Source organism: Lepisosteus platostomus, chromosome 27 (genome assembly GCF_059453375.1).
Source record: "Lepisosteus platostomus isolate fLepPlt1 chromosome 27, fLepPlt1.hap1, whole genome shotgun sequence".
NCBI classification, from domain to species: Eukaryota; Metazoa; Chordata; class Actinopteri; order Semionotiformes; family Lepisosteidae; genus Lepisosteus; species Lepisosteus platostomus.
In genome coordinates this window covers 3,591,272-3,608,067 of record NC_142637.1, presented here as the reverse complement: position 1 = coordinate 3,608,067, position 16,796 = coordinate 3,591,272, and the positions used below count along the sequence as shown (strand labels likewise).

The 16,796-nt window shown below is 41.0% G+C and overlaps 1 protein-coding gene across 1 annotated transcript in view; it reads left to right on the top strand.

The window, feature by feature from the left end:
* wdr18 (WD repeat domain 18) overlaps window positions 1-16,796 on the top strand; it is a 54,187-nt gene that overhangs the window by 18,953 nt on the left and 18,438 nt on the right. The window contains exons 5-7 of the mRNA XM_088621666.1: window positions 4,519-4,662; window positions 11,825-11,889; window positions 12,656-12,780. Coding sequence (XP_088477792.1) covers window positions 4,519-4,662; window positions 11,825-11,889; window positions 12,656-12,780 — 334 coding nt within the window. The remainder of the gene's footprint in view (window positions 1-4,518; window positions 4,663-11,824; window positions 11,890-12,655; window positions 12,781-16,796) is intronic.

Below are 16,796 nucleotides of genomic sequence, written 5' to 3'. Positions count from 1 at the left end.
GGTCTGAAGTTCAGGATAAGCTAATCCCTGCAGTGTTTCCCTTTAAAGCTGAGCAGTGCTGTGTGTTTAATGTCGGTGGTGTGGGGCATTTCCATTATCGGTTACCTTAACACTTCACTTTGTTTTTGGCTCTTCCAGAGGGGTTATAGGGTGTCAGGGTGTCCTTGATGCATAATCCCTGGCTGGCTCGCAGACGCTAGCCTATGGAGCCTCTGAGGAGTGGGCTATTGTTTTTGTGTGTGTGACAGCATCGCCTGTAAAACCTTTTAAAAGGACAGCTTTAAGAAATGCTAAGGGTGGAGCTATTTGAAGAGAACAACCGTGCTGGGGATTGCTGCAGCACAATGCTTTGCACAAAATGGAGCAGACTCAAACACGGCGGCACCTGGCTCCCTGGCCCTTCTGTGCTGTACCTCAAGAATGAGTTCTTTTTGAATATAAGGGCTGTTGCGACACAGTTAAAGGCCAAACTTGAAAAACAAATCAGGGATGATTAATGGTTAAGTTCATAACAGTATTCGTTTTCTGGAAATCCTGACTCTCTTCCTTGTTCCAACCCTGTCTGCCTTTCTATCTCTTCACCTGCTTGCTGGGCTCGGCTGCTTTCATCCCTCGCTGCTCTTCCAAACAAATATTTTATTAATGTGTCAAAAAACCACTCTGTGCTCAGGCTGGCACACTTCACAAGCTGCCTGATGCTAGCCTTAATCTTCGCATTTCATATTTTTCTCTGGATTCGACTGGGGTTCGTCACAAAGGTACAGCTTCTGAGCTTTGTCGCAGTAAAAAAGATATTGTTTACACTTCGTATGCAACCAAATTGTGGTTGTTTAACCGGTCCATTAACTTTCAGCAGTTCTCAGCTGAACAAGCTCTACTTTATTTCGTTTGCTTCACATAAACTATAAGCCACTTTCCCCAATTGTTAAGTTGGCGGGGAAATTTAATTTCTCTTTTCTTTATCCGAAATCTCTTGTTCTTGAGCTGCTTTTTTGTGTAAACACTTCTGACTGAAGAATGTGTATGACCCCATTGTGTCTGTTTTCTTTTTCTGATAGATTGGTCCTAAATGTAACACATGATGGAATTGTGTGCTTTACCTACAGAGCTGTGCTCTTATAATGAAGCAATTCATCAGACAGGGGAAATGAGGCTGCCTCTATTTCTCTAAACTCTTTAACTTTTAGCTGTAGCCCCATCTGGGAGCAGGGTCTGTTCACAGTGAAGTCCACACAGCAGTGGTCGTGACCTTGTTATTATCAGGCATTTGAGTGCTGCTGAGTGACAGGTTTTCATATGGATGACAACACTATCCTAATTAAATACTCTTCAGGAACCTTACTGGCTGTTTTTGTTGGGGATAGTTTCCTCGACAAGTCCAGAAGCCTAAAATGCTTTCAGGAATGCACTGGAGATTCCTGTAGAGGAATACCCTTCACTAAACGTCAAAACAAGCAATGTTCTTATTGGGATTCATGAAGATGAATGCTGCCCTGACCATAAATCCAAGTTCTCTGTAAAAAAAACAAAAGGGAAAGCATCTCTTTCCTTCTCTGCTGAAGTGAATGTCGGTTTTCTTTACTGCCTTTCTCAAGCCCAGAAAAATGCTCAGTCCCATGAAATTATATTAATACCCTAGATAAAAAATATGCAAGAAGGCAGTAATCATTTAGAGTTGGGGAATACGTTTCTGCCATGTACCAATTCATGTAGATTTCTTGTAGATTTGAAAACATTTAATGTGTGCAGGGCCTTTTGAACTCAGTCCCTCTTTATTAAATATGTACACCTAATTATTTATTCAACCAGAGGTGGTTTATACTGAGCCTGAATGCATGTTTCACTACTTTTCTTTAAAAGTTGAAAATGTATTTTTTGGCTTCAGACAACTACAGATTCGCTTCTTAGTGGGGTGGACTACATCTCGACAGAATTCAAGAGCTCCACCATTTTACAAAATGACAGATGTGCAATATCAAACGTGTTTAGGGTGTGTAATTGGTTTGTTTATTTGTTGCATTTCTAATTCTTCTTAGTCATTCCCTGACTTGTTCTTGCTTTAATGTTCCACTGTTTTTCTACAATTTCAGGCCAATGTTGGAAGAATTTCATACCTGTGTAACACTGGGCTCTGTGACCTTGTCCAAGGTCTCCTGCATTTTACTGATGTGAACCAATCGGCGAAGTTCATCAATCTGATTTGCTTGCTTAGCCATGAGTAACAAGCGGTGATCACCCCAATTTGAGAACAGCTTCTATTTGTGACACGCTATGAGCCCATCATTAACAATCATTTTATCCATCTGTAATTTACACAAACATGCATAATGATAGCGCATATTGTACTTATTATACTGTCAGAGTGTATTTATCCCACAGTGTCTGTGAGATAAAAGTTGCAGGTGTATGAGCTGGGTCCTGAAAAAGAAAACGGAAAGCCCCCTGTCCTATAACAATCTAAAATTGAATCATTGTGGAAAAACCAGATGGGAATCGCAGGGACAATATCTATCGGAACTCAGGTGTCAGCTGACAATTACTTTTACACAAGGAGATGTGTGGATGCATCTGTCTTTTTCAGTTTATACGATATTAGGTCTCTTGATTTTATTAATAGACGTGTGGAAATAATTGTGCAAACTGTTGCCAAGTAATCAAGTAGGATCTCATACAATGATTGTTGGCAAGCTCCTAAAAAAGCATCTGGCAGAAGATGGCAGAGGACTGAGGACTGAACACCTTCTCTGAACACCATGTGTTGCAATGTCATTCTTTAATGTAGATGCTTCTTCTGTACACAGACAGCACCATCTCATGTTTTGTGTGTGTGTGTGCACATATTAGTTTAATTCATAAAAGCCTTTTATATCCCTTCCAAAGTTAACTCAGATGATAAGCTCTGAGTTGATCCTGGAGGATCCTTGTTTACTTATCAGTTAAGTAGAAGACCCTGCATTAACATACATGGACCATTCGTTAGTGCAGAGATTCCTCATTGCAGTACCTGCCATGGGAGAGAATCTGTAGTTTCTTGTCTGGGCCTGTCTGTATTACAGACAAGTCCAAAGATTAAGTGCTGAGGATGGTTGATTTTCCTTGGCCTATTTCAGGTTTCGGAAGAATAACGTGCAGTAGTTTGGGCTGGGGAGAAAGGTGACTATTCTAGAGTCTAGACAGGATGGGTACAAGGTTTAAACAACTTAAAGAAATTGAGTGAGCATCATTGAGCATTCTTCAGTCCCTGTAGATCTGTCTTCACGTGCGGCATGAAACATTCCTTCTTCCAGCGTTTCTGCCACTTCAAGTCTGCTGCACGGAGCTGGAGCGGGTTATACATTCTTCTGTATAAAATTTGTCATCAGCACTCTGTGTCGAGTCCAATACCATCAGCTGTTATGAATTACAAGCTGTCAGTCTGGAGATAAATTATTCAGAGCTGAGGTAGCAGTTACAGATAGTGATGGTTGAAGGAGAAGGGAGGTCAGGATAAAGTTCTCTTCTTCTTAATGTGTGCTGTGTTTTAAGATTGAGAATTACTTCATCTTATAAAAAAGGGAGGGATTGTGGCTGTTTTCTTAAAATGAAAATTACTATAGAATCTTTTTACCTTAAACTAATTTGTACTATTAGTATTTATATACTATATGTATTTATATTAGTATATAAATACTTTATATACTAATTTGTACTATTAGTATATAATTCGTTACACTGTGGCTGTGTTGTGTGTGTTAAGCTGCTGTTGCACTGCAATTTCCCTCACGGGATCAATAAAGTATCTATCTATCTATCTAAACATATCCTAAGCCAATAGGAACTGATAGCCTTTACCTATGACCTGCATAGTCCCTGTATCTTTCTTAATGGATGTAGGTCTGCATTTAAAGGAAAAGTTAAAGATGCTATTCTCAAATTTAAAATGGGAATCTATCTCAGCCTTCATTTTAGTGATTATGATACATTTAGAAACCAGAAACATGAGGGTGTTTCAGGACTGAGGGGTCGTGTTTTTTTGTTTCTTTAAATGTCTACAAGCACATTATTCTGTTATTTTGATTTCTCTTTACTCACATTGGGGGAAAAAAAAAAACAATAACGGAAGTGCACCATAAAATCATTTGCGGTTCACAGGTATTTTATGAATACTTCAAATATTTTCAAATATACTTTCTCATGATTTTTAAAAAGACGTAAAAAAAAATTAATAAAAGAATATGCTGGAGTTATATGTAGCTAAGACCACAGTTTGTTTGTTGCACATGGAAAGAATGCTGTCCACCAAATGATGGGTTTGATATCTGCCGTCTGCTGAATTTACTTTTATGATTAAATTATGTAATGTTACAGCAGTGAGAGCGTTCTGTCTCGGCGTGAGAATGGATAACTTTTCTTCCTAGAGTGAAATTATTTTTTACAGTGCAGATAAATCAATTTCCCTAACATATTTGATTGACAAGGCGTTAGTGAGGCGTGATAACCACATACTCCATACCATGTTTTCCACTTCTCTCTCTTCAGCTCTGGGAAATCTCCTCCGGTGAAATGCTGCTATCCGTCCTGTTTGATGTGGGCATCATGTCTGTGACCCTTGACCCCTGCGAGTATTCCCTCTTTTGTGGTGGCAGCGATGGAAGCATCTTCCAGGTGTCATTGTACAGCTCGGTAAGCGATCCCTTCATACGATCCCATTGCTGTGACCCCTCATTTCCAGGTCTCCCCCTTTTCCAAAAACATCTGCTGTGCTTTTGCGAAAAAGCGACGGGTAAAAAAAAATGCTTTCATTGCACTTAGCTGAATCAGTTGTGTACCAATAAGTATGATTTAACATCCCCCAACAATAATAACAATGTACTGTAGCTGTAATGCATCTAGCTCTCTTGTCTAGTTTCACAATTGTGAAGTGTTTTAGCTTATTTCATTCAATTTACTCTTGTGTATTTTTAACAAGTTGTGCAATTGCTGTACCTGTCTGAATTTTAAGATGGCTTTGTGAGGTAAGGGTAACTTAGTCTCAGGTATTTCAGAACGCCTCTTTCCAACCTGTAAGGTGTCTGCCAGGAAGTCTACAAGGGACAGCAATTGAAGTCGCACAAGGCCATTAGATATGTGTTAAGCCGTCAGGTTTGTGTGGGGCATAATGAAGTCTTTCCACTCAGTCAGGTAGCTAGAAGCGGAGCTTGTTTATGTCCCGCAGAAGAACTTGGGTAACGCAACAAGCTAACAGTAAATGAAACGACTGGCAACAGGGAACTATGCAGATATGTAACCAGTTATAAATATAAAGGAAGACAAAAGGGTTTAGTTGTTCTTTGAAAGTCACTGGGAGAGCAGGTTCACTTTTGCTTATGGTAGGGTGTGCTTTGCTATATTTGCTCACTGTATTAAACTGCATCTCGCTGGACTCATGCAAGGTGGTGTAAATATTGGCCTACTCAGTGACCATCTGCATCAGGCTCTGCAGGACACTTTTTTTTTGCACTTATGCACATCTGTGTTACCAGGTCTCATTTTGTGTTTTGGAATATATGCAGTGCCACAGGATCGGTGTGTGATTTCCATAGTAAATTTGTTTAAAACCTTCGTAGCTTGTGCTACCCAATAGTTACCATTTAATCCACAGTATCTAACTTTTACCTGGTTCTGCTCTGCTATTGAACATGCTTGTTCAAACTTCATGTCCTGAGTTGAGTTCAAGTCCTGGCCTGTAGAGATCTCTCTGGTGTCAAGCTGTGATGAGCAGGTTTCAGGGAGGGCTAGTTAATGATTGATGACTTGTAGCCTCAAGTTCTAGGTGACTGGTTTTCTAATTAGGAAATACAGTGTATACAGTATATATACTATATATAAAGGAATTTTGAAATGTCTGAATACCCCTTACATCAGCATCTTAGGTGTGTGTCTAAGAAATCCATAGCTTTCATATTTTTTCTCTTTGTCTCTGCAGTTCCTTAAATAGGATAGTGCAGTCTTTAGAGCTAGATGGATGTGGATTAAAGTGTATACCCATCAGTAACTCCAGAAAGGTCAAGATATTTGCATTTCTTTTCAGTATTTTCTTTCCCTTTTTTGTTCCCTTAAATGGTGATTTTTCTCACTTGATTTTTCCCTTTGCTCTCGCTCTCTCGTCTCTATGGCAAGACTTATATCGCAAAAGCACTTCGCACAGCAAAGATCCAAGTGAATGCTTCCGTGTCCTGTTCGTACGTTTTAATTTAACTTTCACTCTGTGCTCTCCTCTCATCCCATCCCACCGGACACTGCTTTTACAATATGGATCCAAGGGAGTGTCCAGGATGTCAAAAATGATGTATAGAAAAAGAGGAAAGTAAATGCAGAACATTAGCTGGCATGCAAATGTAGGTTCGGCCGCGTTTGGGCTGACAGCTAGGGAGAATCACCAGGGATCACATTGTGTTTCTGCCTTGTTGTGCTATGCTGGAAAGCCTGTGTGGACACAAGCTTGAATAATTTCAGATCTGGTTGCAAAGTATTTGTTTACCCATCCCTGTTGGGGTATTGATGTATCTTAGTTTGAGAACGATGGGGCAGGTAGCTGTCGGAGTGCTTGGGGTTCATTTGCATCACAGAAATGTTAAAAATAAAACTGGAACCTGTGGAACTGTTCTTCTTCCGTCTTTTGCAGGAACCAGATTCCTTCTTATGGTCTATTTTTTGCATTGAAATACAAATGTTTCCAATTCCACTGAACTGCGGAAGCAGGGACTTTTGTGAGCAACAAGTTTTGTTTTGTGGTGACTGAATAGGATTAATGTTCTATAGGGCTGAATATGCTTACCTTTCCTTTCAGAATCATCAGAAGACATAACAATTATACTAGTTTGCTAAGAACTCAATTCATGCACTTCAGAGAGGGGTGAGGTCCCTGCTGGACACTGTAATCTAATGATCCGTTGTAAATGAGCTAATTATGTTTCATCATGACGTCTTAAAATCCTCAAACCGTTACTGTGCCTTCTAAATTTGGCTTGTCTCTGGAAGTTTGTCCTGTGTTCATGTGCATATTCATAGAAACATTTCTCTGCACAAACCTTAAAACTCCAGAGCTGTCCGTAGAATGGCAGGTGATGTTTTCTCAGTTATGTAAAGCTTTGAAATGGTGAGGAGTATTGACTGATGCTGTGTGGTTTTGGTGGTGGGAGCCTGGGGAGGCCGGCGTTGCACAAAATAGTTTAACAGGAAAGAAAAACAGCAATTATTTAAGTTTTTTTTTTTTAAATGCTCAGATGTCCAACCGTAATGATGGACGCGCGGGTTGGACGCACTGAGGCTTTTGTAAGGAAACTGGAAGTTATGTCTCAACGATTTTCTCTCAAGTTCCAACTCGAGAGAAAATCATGCGTAGCAGAGGGTGTTTTCAGATCTCCTCCAACCTCCCCCTGAGTTTCCTCCCTCACGTCACCATATCTGCTCCACTGCTGTTGTGTCTCCCCCCACATCCCACCTCCACATCCAGCGCCGAACCTTGCATCCTGAAGTGGCTGTCAGTGGCTGCCGGGCTGTACAGCTGGGAGCTGGGAGCAGACATGACCAGCATGCCAAGTGGCACTAATAAATGGTGGTGTGCTGGACCTTGTCTGCCTAGTGTTTTACACCAGACCCTCTGACCCCCCTCCTCCCTGTCCCTGCCGCAGAGCTGACAAGCTTCTCTGCTCCATCACCGCCTGCCTGTCTGGGATACGATTTCTTCGGCTCTCGTGTGACGCGCAGCAGAGTAGGGCGCCGTCACGGTAGCCCCCCGTCCCCATCCCCCCCAGTCGCCTGTCTCTTGAGCGGTCTCCTCTTGTGCTCCGATGTTTTTTCTTTCCTGCTGTAAAGCTGTTCCTGTCATCTTTGTTTAGCTTTCATTTGACGTCATTAATTTTTTTTTCCCCTCCCTCGTTAGATCACGTCCCCCTGGTTTGGTTAGCAATCGATCATCTTTATTAAGCGTGGGTGTCTGTATTAGGCAGACTTTTGGAAAAAGACACCGCTACGTCTAACAGGAACGAAGTCGTTGATGACTTCAGGGATTTTAATGAAGTTTATCCGATAATGATTTTAAATATTCTAATGGCTTTCTCTATGAGATCTATTTATCATTGCTGAAGAGATATCACTGGGGAACAGTGCATGTGCTTTTTGCTTTAAGCCTTCCACTGCCTGTTCATATTCTTTCATAACTTGTACCTCCCGTCTGCTGTGTCAAAACTGCATATCGGATTTTGAATATTTATCACTGGTTTTCTTATTTCCAAAACAATCTCTGGTGGAGTCCTTAAAATAATTGCTTGAACCAAGTAATAATTCACTACTTACACCATTGTTTAATGAAGAGGTAGGAAGGTACTTCATTGATTTTGTGTTTTTTAATTGTAATAAATGAGGGTGAAGATTGGATTTAACTCCTTTAATAGCTGAAATGAAAAATACCACCTATTCTCCACCTCTAAGGAATTGCTAGTGTTATGTGTCCTTGTACACAGCAGGAAAGAAGACCTACTCCTCCAGCCTACATAACTGTTGGAGCTGCTCATCATTTGATCCATTGCGAGCTTTACACTGTCTGACAGGACAATTAGAGCCAGCTAGAGGAGTAGCGAGTTTCTCCCCAACCTGGCTCTCAAGTTTTCAGGTGCCCAACAAGTTCCAAAAGTCAAAGAGACTTTCTGGCCAGCTAAAGCCCACCCAACAACAGGACTGCTTGCCAATTATAGGCCACAGCCTGGAGAGTCCTGCCTGCACTGCTCTGATGGTCTGTGATCAAGTCTAGACTCGTCCAGTAGGACTCAAACGTCTGCTCTTCTGAGTGGGAGCTTGCATTTTGCAAGATGCTTGGCGGCCAAAAAATGGTAACTTCTTATTAAGCAAGAAGCAGGCCTTTTCTTGCCAAAGGAGTTTAAATTTGTCATTCTCCCTGTCTAATATGCTGTTTGGTTCATTTAGTCTGTGTTTCGCCACTCTTCTTGAAAAAGGATTGCAGCCGCTTTGTTGGGAAAGCCACAGTGTGTGTGACCATTGTTTCCTGGCTGTGATGGAGCTTGCTGTTAAAAGACGGATTAAGTGAACGGGAGCCCAGTTCCCTTAATTTTACTTCCAAATCCTCCGAGCCGAGTTTGTGTCGTCCTGATAAAGTCATTTCAAACCCCATCCGGTAAAGCCACTGAGTGCTAGATCCGATTAAGCCACACAAATGTGTCCCAGCAGCAAGCGATTTGCCAAGGTATTTCTGCAGAAGCTGAAGCAAGAACAAGTCACTCCCTTTGGGCTGGCTGCTGTGAAGGAATCAAGTCTGAAACAAAAGGGAAGCCTGAGTCATTCCTCACCCTTTCTTGAACTTGAGCAAATGCACTGAATACTGACACCTGAGAGCAAGAGAAACGGCCAAAACAACATTTTTATTCTGCTCCGCTCCCTCATTGCCTTTTGAGTGAAGCGGGAACATAATAGAAACCAGGCACTGGAAGATTAAAGGGACTCAAATGCAGATGTTCTGGCATCTCTGTTGACTCATACAGTGGCCATCGAAGGTATTCACCTCCCCTCCCCTCCTGGACGTTTCACATTGTATCGTGTTACAACATGGAATCATGATGTATTTAGTTGTTGTTGTTTTTTTTGCCATTGATCAACACAAAACATTCTATCATGTCAAAGAGAAACTAAATTCTGCAAATCCTCTTAAGTTAATTATAAATATAATCCCTCCCAGTGGAAACAGAACTCATGTAAATGAACAAGTTTACTTTTGTCTTCAGAAGTGGGGACCGAAATCCTATTTTGGTGGATGTAAAAAAAATGTAAAATTGTTGTAAGATTTGTTATTTAATGATGCATTTAACATTCACAGAGAAGTTAAATGTCTGCTTCAGTTTCCCATATTGTCTAACTGATGTTTAGAATGTCATGCAAATTCAGTTCTTATTTAAATGTTCTCATTTATTTTAGTCCTGCACTTTCTGTGTGTCTTTAAAGGAGGATTAAGGGCAAATTCACATGACTTTTATGAACACCTTTTAATGGAATTATTTACAACCGTGACGGTCTCTCATTTCCTGAAAGGCTTATGAATGGGCTGTTGGATTAGTGTATAATAAAATAATAACGCATGCTATTTATAGGTACTTCCAAACAAAAACCTCAGAGTTCTATACAATAGTACACACATGGAGATCTAGAAAATCAAACAATAAATATATATAACCAGAGTAGGGTACAATTCTGTGTTAAAACCTAGGGGAAAAATATAGTTTTTTAAGTGAGTTGTAGAATATCCCTGGTAGCTGAGTCTACTGGATTTGAATAACAAGAATAATGGAATAATGGAGCTTCACAAATGAAGGCTCTGTTACCTGTTGAGTTGAGCCTTAGGTCTTAGGTAGAATACGACGACCTGAATCAGTCGATCATAGATTAAGTGTTGGACTATACTCATTCATAATGTCCTTAACGAAACCTAGAACTCAACAGATCAGTGCCAGTCTTTAAAATGCATACGTATTCAAAGCAATATACACAGAACAAGAGTTAAGTGTTGAGACAGAGTAGTTATATTCAGTACCTGAATTAGACATACCCAAGTTTCTTAACTAGAAACTCCAACAAGTTGTTACAGTATTCTGATCTTCATAAACATGTAGCAACATTTCAGTGTCAGTTAGGAAGAGTAAGGATCTACTGTTAGGAGCACAGTTAAGTGAGTCCTGTAACCTCAGTCCAGCAGCTGTCTATCATAAGATACTCGTGTACCATATCTTAGGATGAGACATAGAATAAAGTGCAGAACCTGAAACAGAATTGGGTTTAGTGTGCAGGTGAATCTGAGCGTCATCCACGACTGTCAAGACCAGTTCATGGTTGGGCCATCATACGTTACCTGAATGGCCTCTGGCTCATCAAAGTAATTTTATGCACCTGACTTAATTTAAGTTTATTATAGCAAATGGGGTGAATACATTGAGTAACTTGAAATATATGCTTCAACAAAATGGGCAGTGGATACTTTTGCAAGGCACTGCAAGTACATATGCTAAAGATTGGCTTAGCACTTATTGTACTTACTGTATATATGTATACTTATTATATATTAGGCATTTTTTCAGTGAATTCCAACAGCATGCAGCAGGGAATAGTTTTTAAAGTATGGAATATTGTTGCCTGACACAATTCGCTGCAGTTGTCGGTTTATCGGGAATGTTATGGAGAAAGTGTTGGAAGCAATATTCCATTGCTTTCTGCTGACAGATGGAGACCGATTGTCTTCGAGGCTTTCAGTTAAAAAAGTAATCCAGTCAAGACATCCTTAAAAGGACAGTTTCTTTGCTAAATGTTTTTCTGGCCCTAGAAGGATTTGCTGTTTAATATTATGACAAGCTAATACAGCAGATTTTTTTTTCATTGCTGTATTAATTCAGCTTTTCTTCCTTTCCTTGCAGTCATTTCATTTTAGTGCATTTGTTATCAAATAATATTTAATCTGGGTTGGTGCTATTCCAAACTACTGCTTTTAACTTTAAAACCCTTTTTTGCCTACTTCAGCGTCTCATGTGCCTGGTTGAAACTTAGAAGTGCTTTTCCCCCTGTCCTCAAATAACACTTGGTTGGTATTTAGAAGCTAAAGAAATCTTTGTGTTTTCTAGGCTTTTGTAAAATTTTAAGTTGTCTTGTCATGCCTAATTATGTATTCTCAGGAAATAGTTATCAAAATGTACAGGGTTTAAATAAACTAAGTGTTATTGGAGTTAGTTATCTTTTTTTTTTCATCTGTATTTACTTGGCTGTTGGGAGATTTTGTTTCTTTCACACTTTTTTTGTGCTTGTTTTGCAGAATCTCAGTAGAGACAAGGCTTTTCAGCCTGACTCTGAGGGGAATCAAGTTTTCAAAGGACACAGGTACATTGTCAGCCATTCCTTTACCTCAGGCTTATAGCAGGACTGATTGCAGCAAAAGGAGCTGACAGTTAATGCATTGCTTATGGTGACTGTTTCACAGGGATAACATATCCAGACAAAATCCCTGTTAACTTCACTTGGTTGTGACAGGCACTGAAGACTGTGTAGAAAGTTGAGCTCTTTTCATTTTTGTGCATTAACCTTTTTCCAGGTAGAAAACACTTCAAAACAGTCTCCCGATAAACCTCTAAAGATATTTAGAAACTGAGGTGTTAGCTGGAGCCTTAACAATCTTGAAAGACCTTAAAGATGTAGAAGCCACATGGTGTTACCTAGAGACAGAGATAAGCAAGGCCAATCTCGCAGGCACTCAGGTCTGGAAAGATTCAGAAGACATTTGGTGCACAATTCCAGTTGTCCTGGAAATGACATTTTCATTTTTGTTATGAACATGCTCACTGTGCATCGCGCCAGATGATTGTCTTTGGAAGCCATTTGTGATCAATGGCCCTTATCGGATTGTGGTGCAGGAGAATTTTCTCAGATTTCAGATTTGAGTTGTGGGAGTCTGGAGCATGCTATAACCGTCTTATTGAAGCCAGTAGCTTTTAAAACCGGAAAAAATGAGATCCTTGGATCAGTGAGCTACTAGCTGCCAAATGGGGTCTTCTCACTTGTAACCATTCTTATGTTCTTGAGAGTGGTTTATGATGTGCACGCAATTTATTGTGCCTCTCATCTCCTCCTTGTCCTCCCTGCGGCCCAGGAACCTGGTGACTTGCCTCTCGGTGTCTATGGATGGCACACTGCTGCTTTCTGGCTCCCATGACGAGACGGTGAGACTGTGGGACATTCAGAGCAAGCAGAGTCTCAGAACCCTCAACCACAAAGGTAGGCCACAGCACTCCCAAACATCTTGTACTTTCCCCTGTCCTCTACCACTGCCATCCTTCAGTTCGGCTTATTAGACAAATGCACGCGTGCAGTGAAATGCTTATTTGCATGTGTGCTCCAATAATAAAGACATGAAGGAATCACTATAAAAATCAACACAGAACAGCAGAAGCAAATTAAATAACATACAACCTAAAACAAAAAGTGAGACGGGTAGTGTGAGAAGAGAAAAATAACATCAGTGTGAGCCAGCGGTAGGGGAAGAGTTCAATAATCTGACAGCTTGTGGGAAGAAACTGTCTCTGAATCTAGAAATCCGAGCCTTTATACTCCTTTTATTACAGAGGGTATGGGAGAGAAACGTCTTCATCTAGGCACTAGAGTCCTTGTGGCAGTTATTTTAATGATTTACAGGTGGAGGCCAATTGTAAGGCAGTTGTTTTTCACCTGTGTAAACACAGAGCTTCTGCAACACAGGGATTGAATACTTATGCAAACCGCATAGTTCAGTTTTTTGTTTTTCTTAAGAATGTTTTCTAACATAGAACAGTGTCACATTAAAATAATTCATTTTGAGTTTCAGTACTTAGAAATAAAAATATCGCAGAGAACAAAATTTCAATGTAATTCAGTAAAATGAGAGAATTGGTCAAGGGGCTCAATACTTTTGCAAGGCACTGTATGAAGTGATAGGTGTTATTTTATTTTTGGAGGTTTGCTGGCCTTTACTTGTTGATTCACACAGAGGAACCTTAAGTTAGCCCCATTATCCACCGTAGAGCAATCCTTTTGTGAAGGGGTTGTTAAATATCTTTTTGCAGAACATGCGGGTTACACAACAGTCTTTTCTATTAGTAGTTCATCCATATGCAGAAAGACTTGGCTTTTTTTAAGAAAGGATTTGGAAAGGTGATCAACTTTTGGGATTCTTGCCTTTACCTCACCTGATTTCAGGAGGAACATCCCATTCCCTTTGTCATGTCACTGCTTTTTTGTGGATTTATTTAGCTGGAAAAGTCAGCCTCTTATTCAGTGACACGGGGGTGTTGCTGGTATTTCTACTGTTTCACAGTTCCAGGGTCTTGGACTGGATTCTGGCCTCTGGTGTCTGTGTTAGTGCTTGTGTTAGCTTGTGTTGGTGTTCTCCAAGTGTTCCATTTTTTTCCTGCTTCTGAAAGGCATTCTCTCTAGAGTGGGTCTATTTAATTATTAATAATATAATTAATTTGTGGTTGATTGGCATTCCCTCCAGGGAGAGAGCACTCAAAGGATCTCAGGCCCACCTTCCACCCTGTGATTATGCAATGGCTTCTGGCTTGCTATGGCCTTTGCCAGGATTTACCAGACTTAATGATATTGTTTGCAGTTGGGAATCTTAATTTCAAGAGGGTTTTGTTACGTTTTGCAATGAAAAACAAAGAGAAAAAATGAAGCAATATAAAATGTGTGTTAGCATCCTAATACGTGCAGCCAGCAAGGATTTTAGCACCACTCATCTGTGCATTACATTGTTTCACGGATGGGCAAACATGTAGACAGGTAAATAAATAAATTAGACAAGTAAACAAATTCACAGCTGTTTTTTTTATGCAGCGAAATGTCTAGTTTTCCCTTTTCTGTTTCCTCTAGCTCTCTTTCTGCGCGCTGTAGTAGTTGCATTGACAAATTGAGTTCCCACTGCTCTGGATTTAAAAAAAAAACAACGAGACAGTCCTCCGGCTACCTTTGCTGTACTGCAAAAAAAATTGGTTCACTGTTGCACCTGGTCTGGAGGGTGGGGGGCTTTCATATTCTTCCAACATCACGAAATTTCTCCAGCTTCAAAATGGCCAGATCCTTCAATTTGTAAGTTGCAGTGCAGAGAACCCCAGTGTTCTGAAGCAGTTCCTGCTTTAAGGGCTTTTCTTGAGTAACTGCTCCTCCTGTGATGAGCTTCCCTTGGGTGCCACGCCTCTGTTTCCTGCCCTTTATGGCCAACGTCAGTCCAAGCACGTGCTCAATGAGCAGGCCTGGTCACGAAGAGTCAGTATAATCCAGAATTGCCTGGCTGTGTCTGTGGCTCCCCGCCCGGCCCGTTTCCCCCGGGCTGCGTGTGGACGGAGGGCCAACTGGAGGTGGGCAAGTGGGATCAGGGCGCCCGCTGTGCCCTCGGCCCGTGCTTGGTGAGGCAAGCTCGCTTCCCTTCTGGACAGAAGCTGTCATTGTGATAAAGGGAGGGAGGGAGGGATGCGGACTTTCTGGCTGCCACTGACTTAGAGGGAAGGTTGTTTTTTTATGGCTTTATCTCTCTCGAGCAGCAGGGCTTAATGCTCTTCATACCAGTACAGGCTTCTCAAAGGGGGGGGGGGAGGGGGCAGGGGAACCCCTGAAATAGCACCCCGCTCTAGAGCGCTCACTAGCTCTTCATTTGTTGCTTGCTGAATAATTTGATATGATCTTGATGGCCATACAGCAAGGATATTAGCTGGTAGACAGCCCGGGTGAAATCTCTATACATATATAGGGGGAAAAACAAAATATAGTTTGTCACTACTTACAGTTATTACAGTTACAGTTATCAGTGACCGTATTTAGTGTTTTCAGGACTGGGTCTGAATGTTCAGTGTATTCAAGTAAGACTGTGTGCCTCAAAATCCTTTGGCTTTGGTCTGTGCATTTGGCTTTCTCACCAGGTGAATCGACCTTTTATTTTCCTTCATACAATCTGCAGAATAATCAATAAAGTGTCTTGCAGGTGTTCTTCACTTATAAGTGCTTATTTAGCCAGCGATGTGCTAAACTCCTCTTGGACACCACCTGAATAAACATATTGTGCAGCCATGCTGTGCTTGGTGGCAAATTTCATAATGAGGCATGCCTGTCTGTGACCTAAAATTTAATTGGCTGTCTCATCCCGTCTCTGGCAGAGATTGGTCAGTAATTTACTCCTTTCAGTCCACTACATCTCGCTGATCAATGTGAGGTCCTCAAAGACCTCAGTGCTGGCTGTTTGGATGGGGAACTGAGCGCAAGGTCAGCCACAATGATAATTGAGCCATCAGGCAGGCACGTCTCACTGTGGGCAGCTGGTCTGAAGCCTAGGGATCACTGCATTGAAGCCTGTGACTCTCTGATTGCCTTTTAGCCCCCAGAGCCCCTGTAATAAAGAGGGAGGGAGGGTACAGTGTCTGCGGGCAGCATGGAATAAAGGCAATTAAACCCAGTTACACAGACCCCAATCCTTAATCTTCCAGACTGTTTCCCATCTTTATTAAAGCCTTGTAGCTTGACAGTAGCTAACCAGTGCTATTGCATGGAAAATCAAAAAGGTTTAAAACCATATTAGAGGAAATATAAAGAAAGAAGATGTAAATTTACATGAGGCATAGTGGCATGGATATTCTACTCTTTAGTGTTCCAGGACATGTCAACTCTAGTCGATGAAATAACTTTGGCCACATTACTAAAAGCAAGATCACGGGGACAGTCAATTGCATTTGAGATCATGACAGCATTTACAGGAGAGCTGTCACAGCCCTTGACGACTTGCTTAATTCTTTGTAATCAATAACCTTTTGACCAGTTTTACACTTTTTTTTAAAGCATCTGTATCAACTGACGGATTCTGTCGACCTTTTCTAATGGAATCTACTTTGTATGGAGACGTTTGGGCAATATTTGGTAAGACATTACAAGACCTACTGCAAAGTAACAACTGAGGGGGGGCACACATGGCAGCTCATCCAAGTGATCATAGATCTTGATGCAGATCCTGTAGAAATGTTATGTTTAAACCACAGGTGGGGGGAGAACTATGGGAACAAAAATTGATGCATTTTTTTGAAGGGTGCTTCTTTCAGTTTTCTACTGTGATCTCTGTAAAACCGCTATAGTGTTATATAATCACATCATTAGAATAAAATCTGAAGGCACAGGTTTATCTTTTGGCACAATCCTGGACCCTTTACAGTCTTCTACGTTATTACCACAGACTCCTGCTATATAATATGTCCTAAATATTGGGGGAGAAAAGC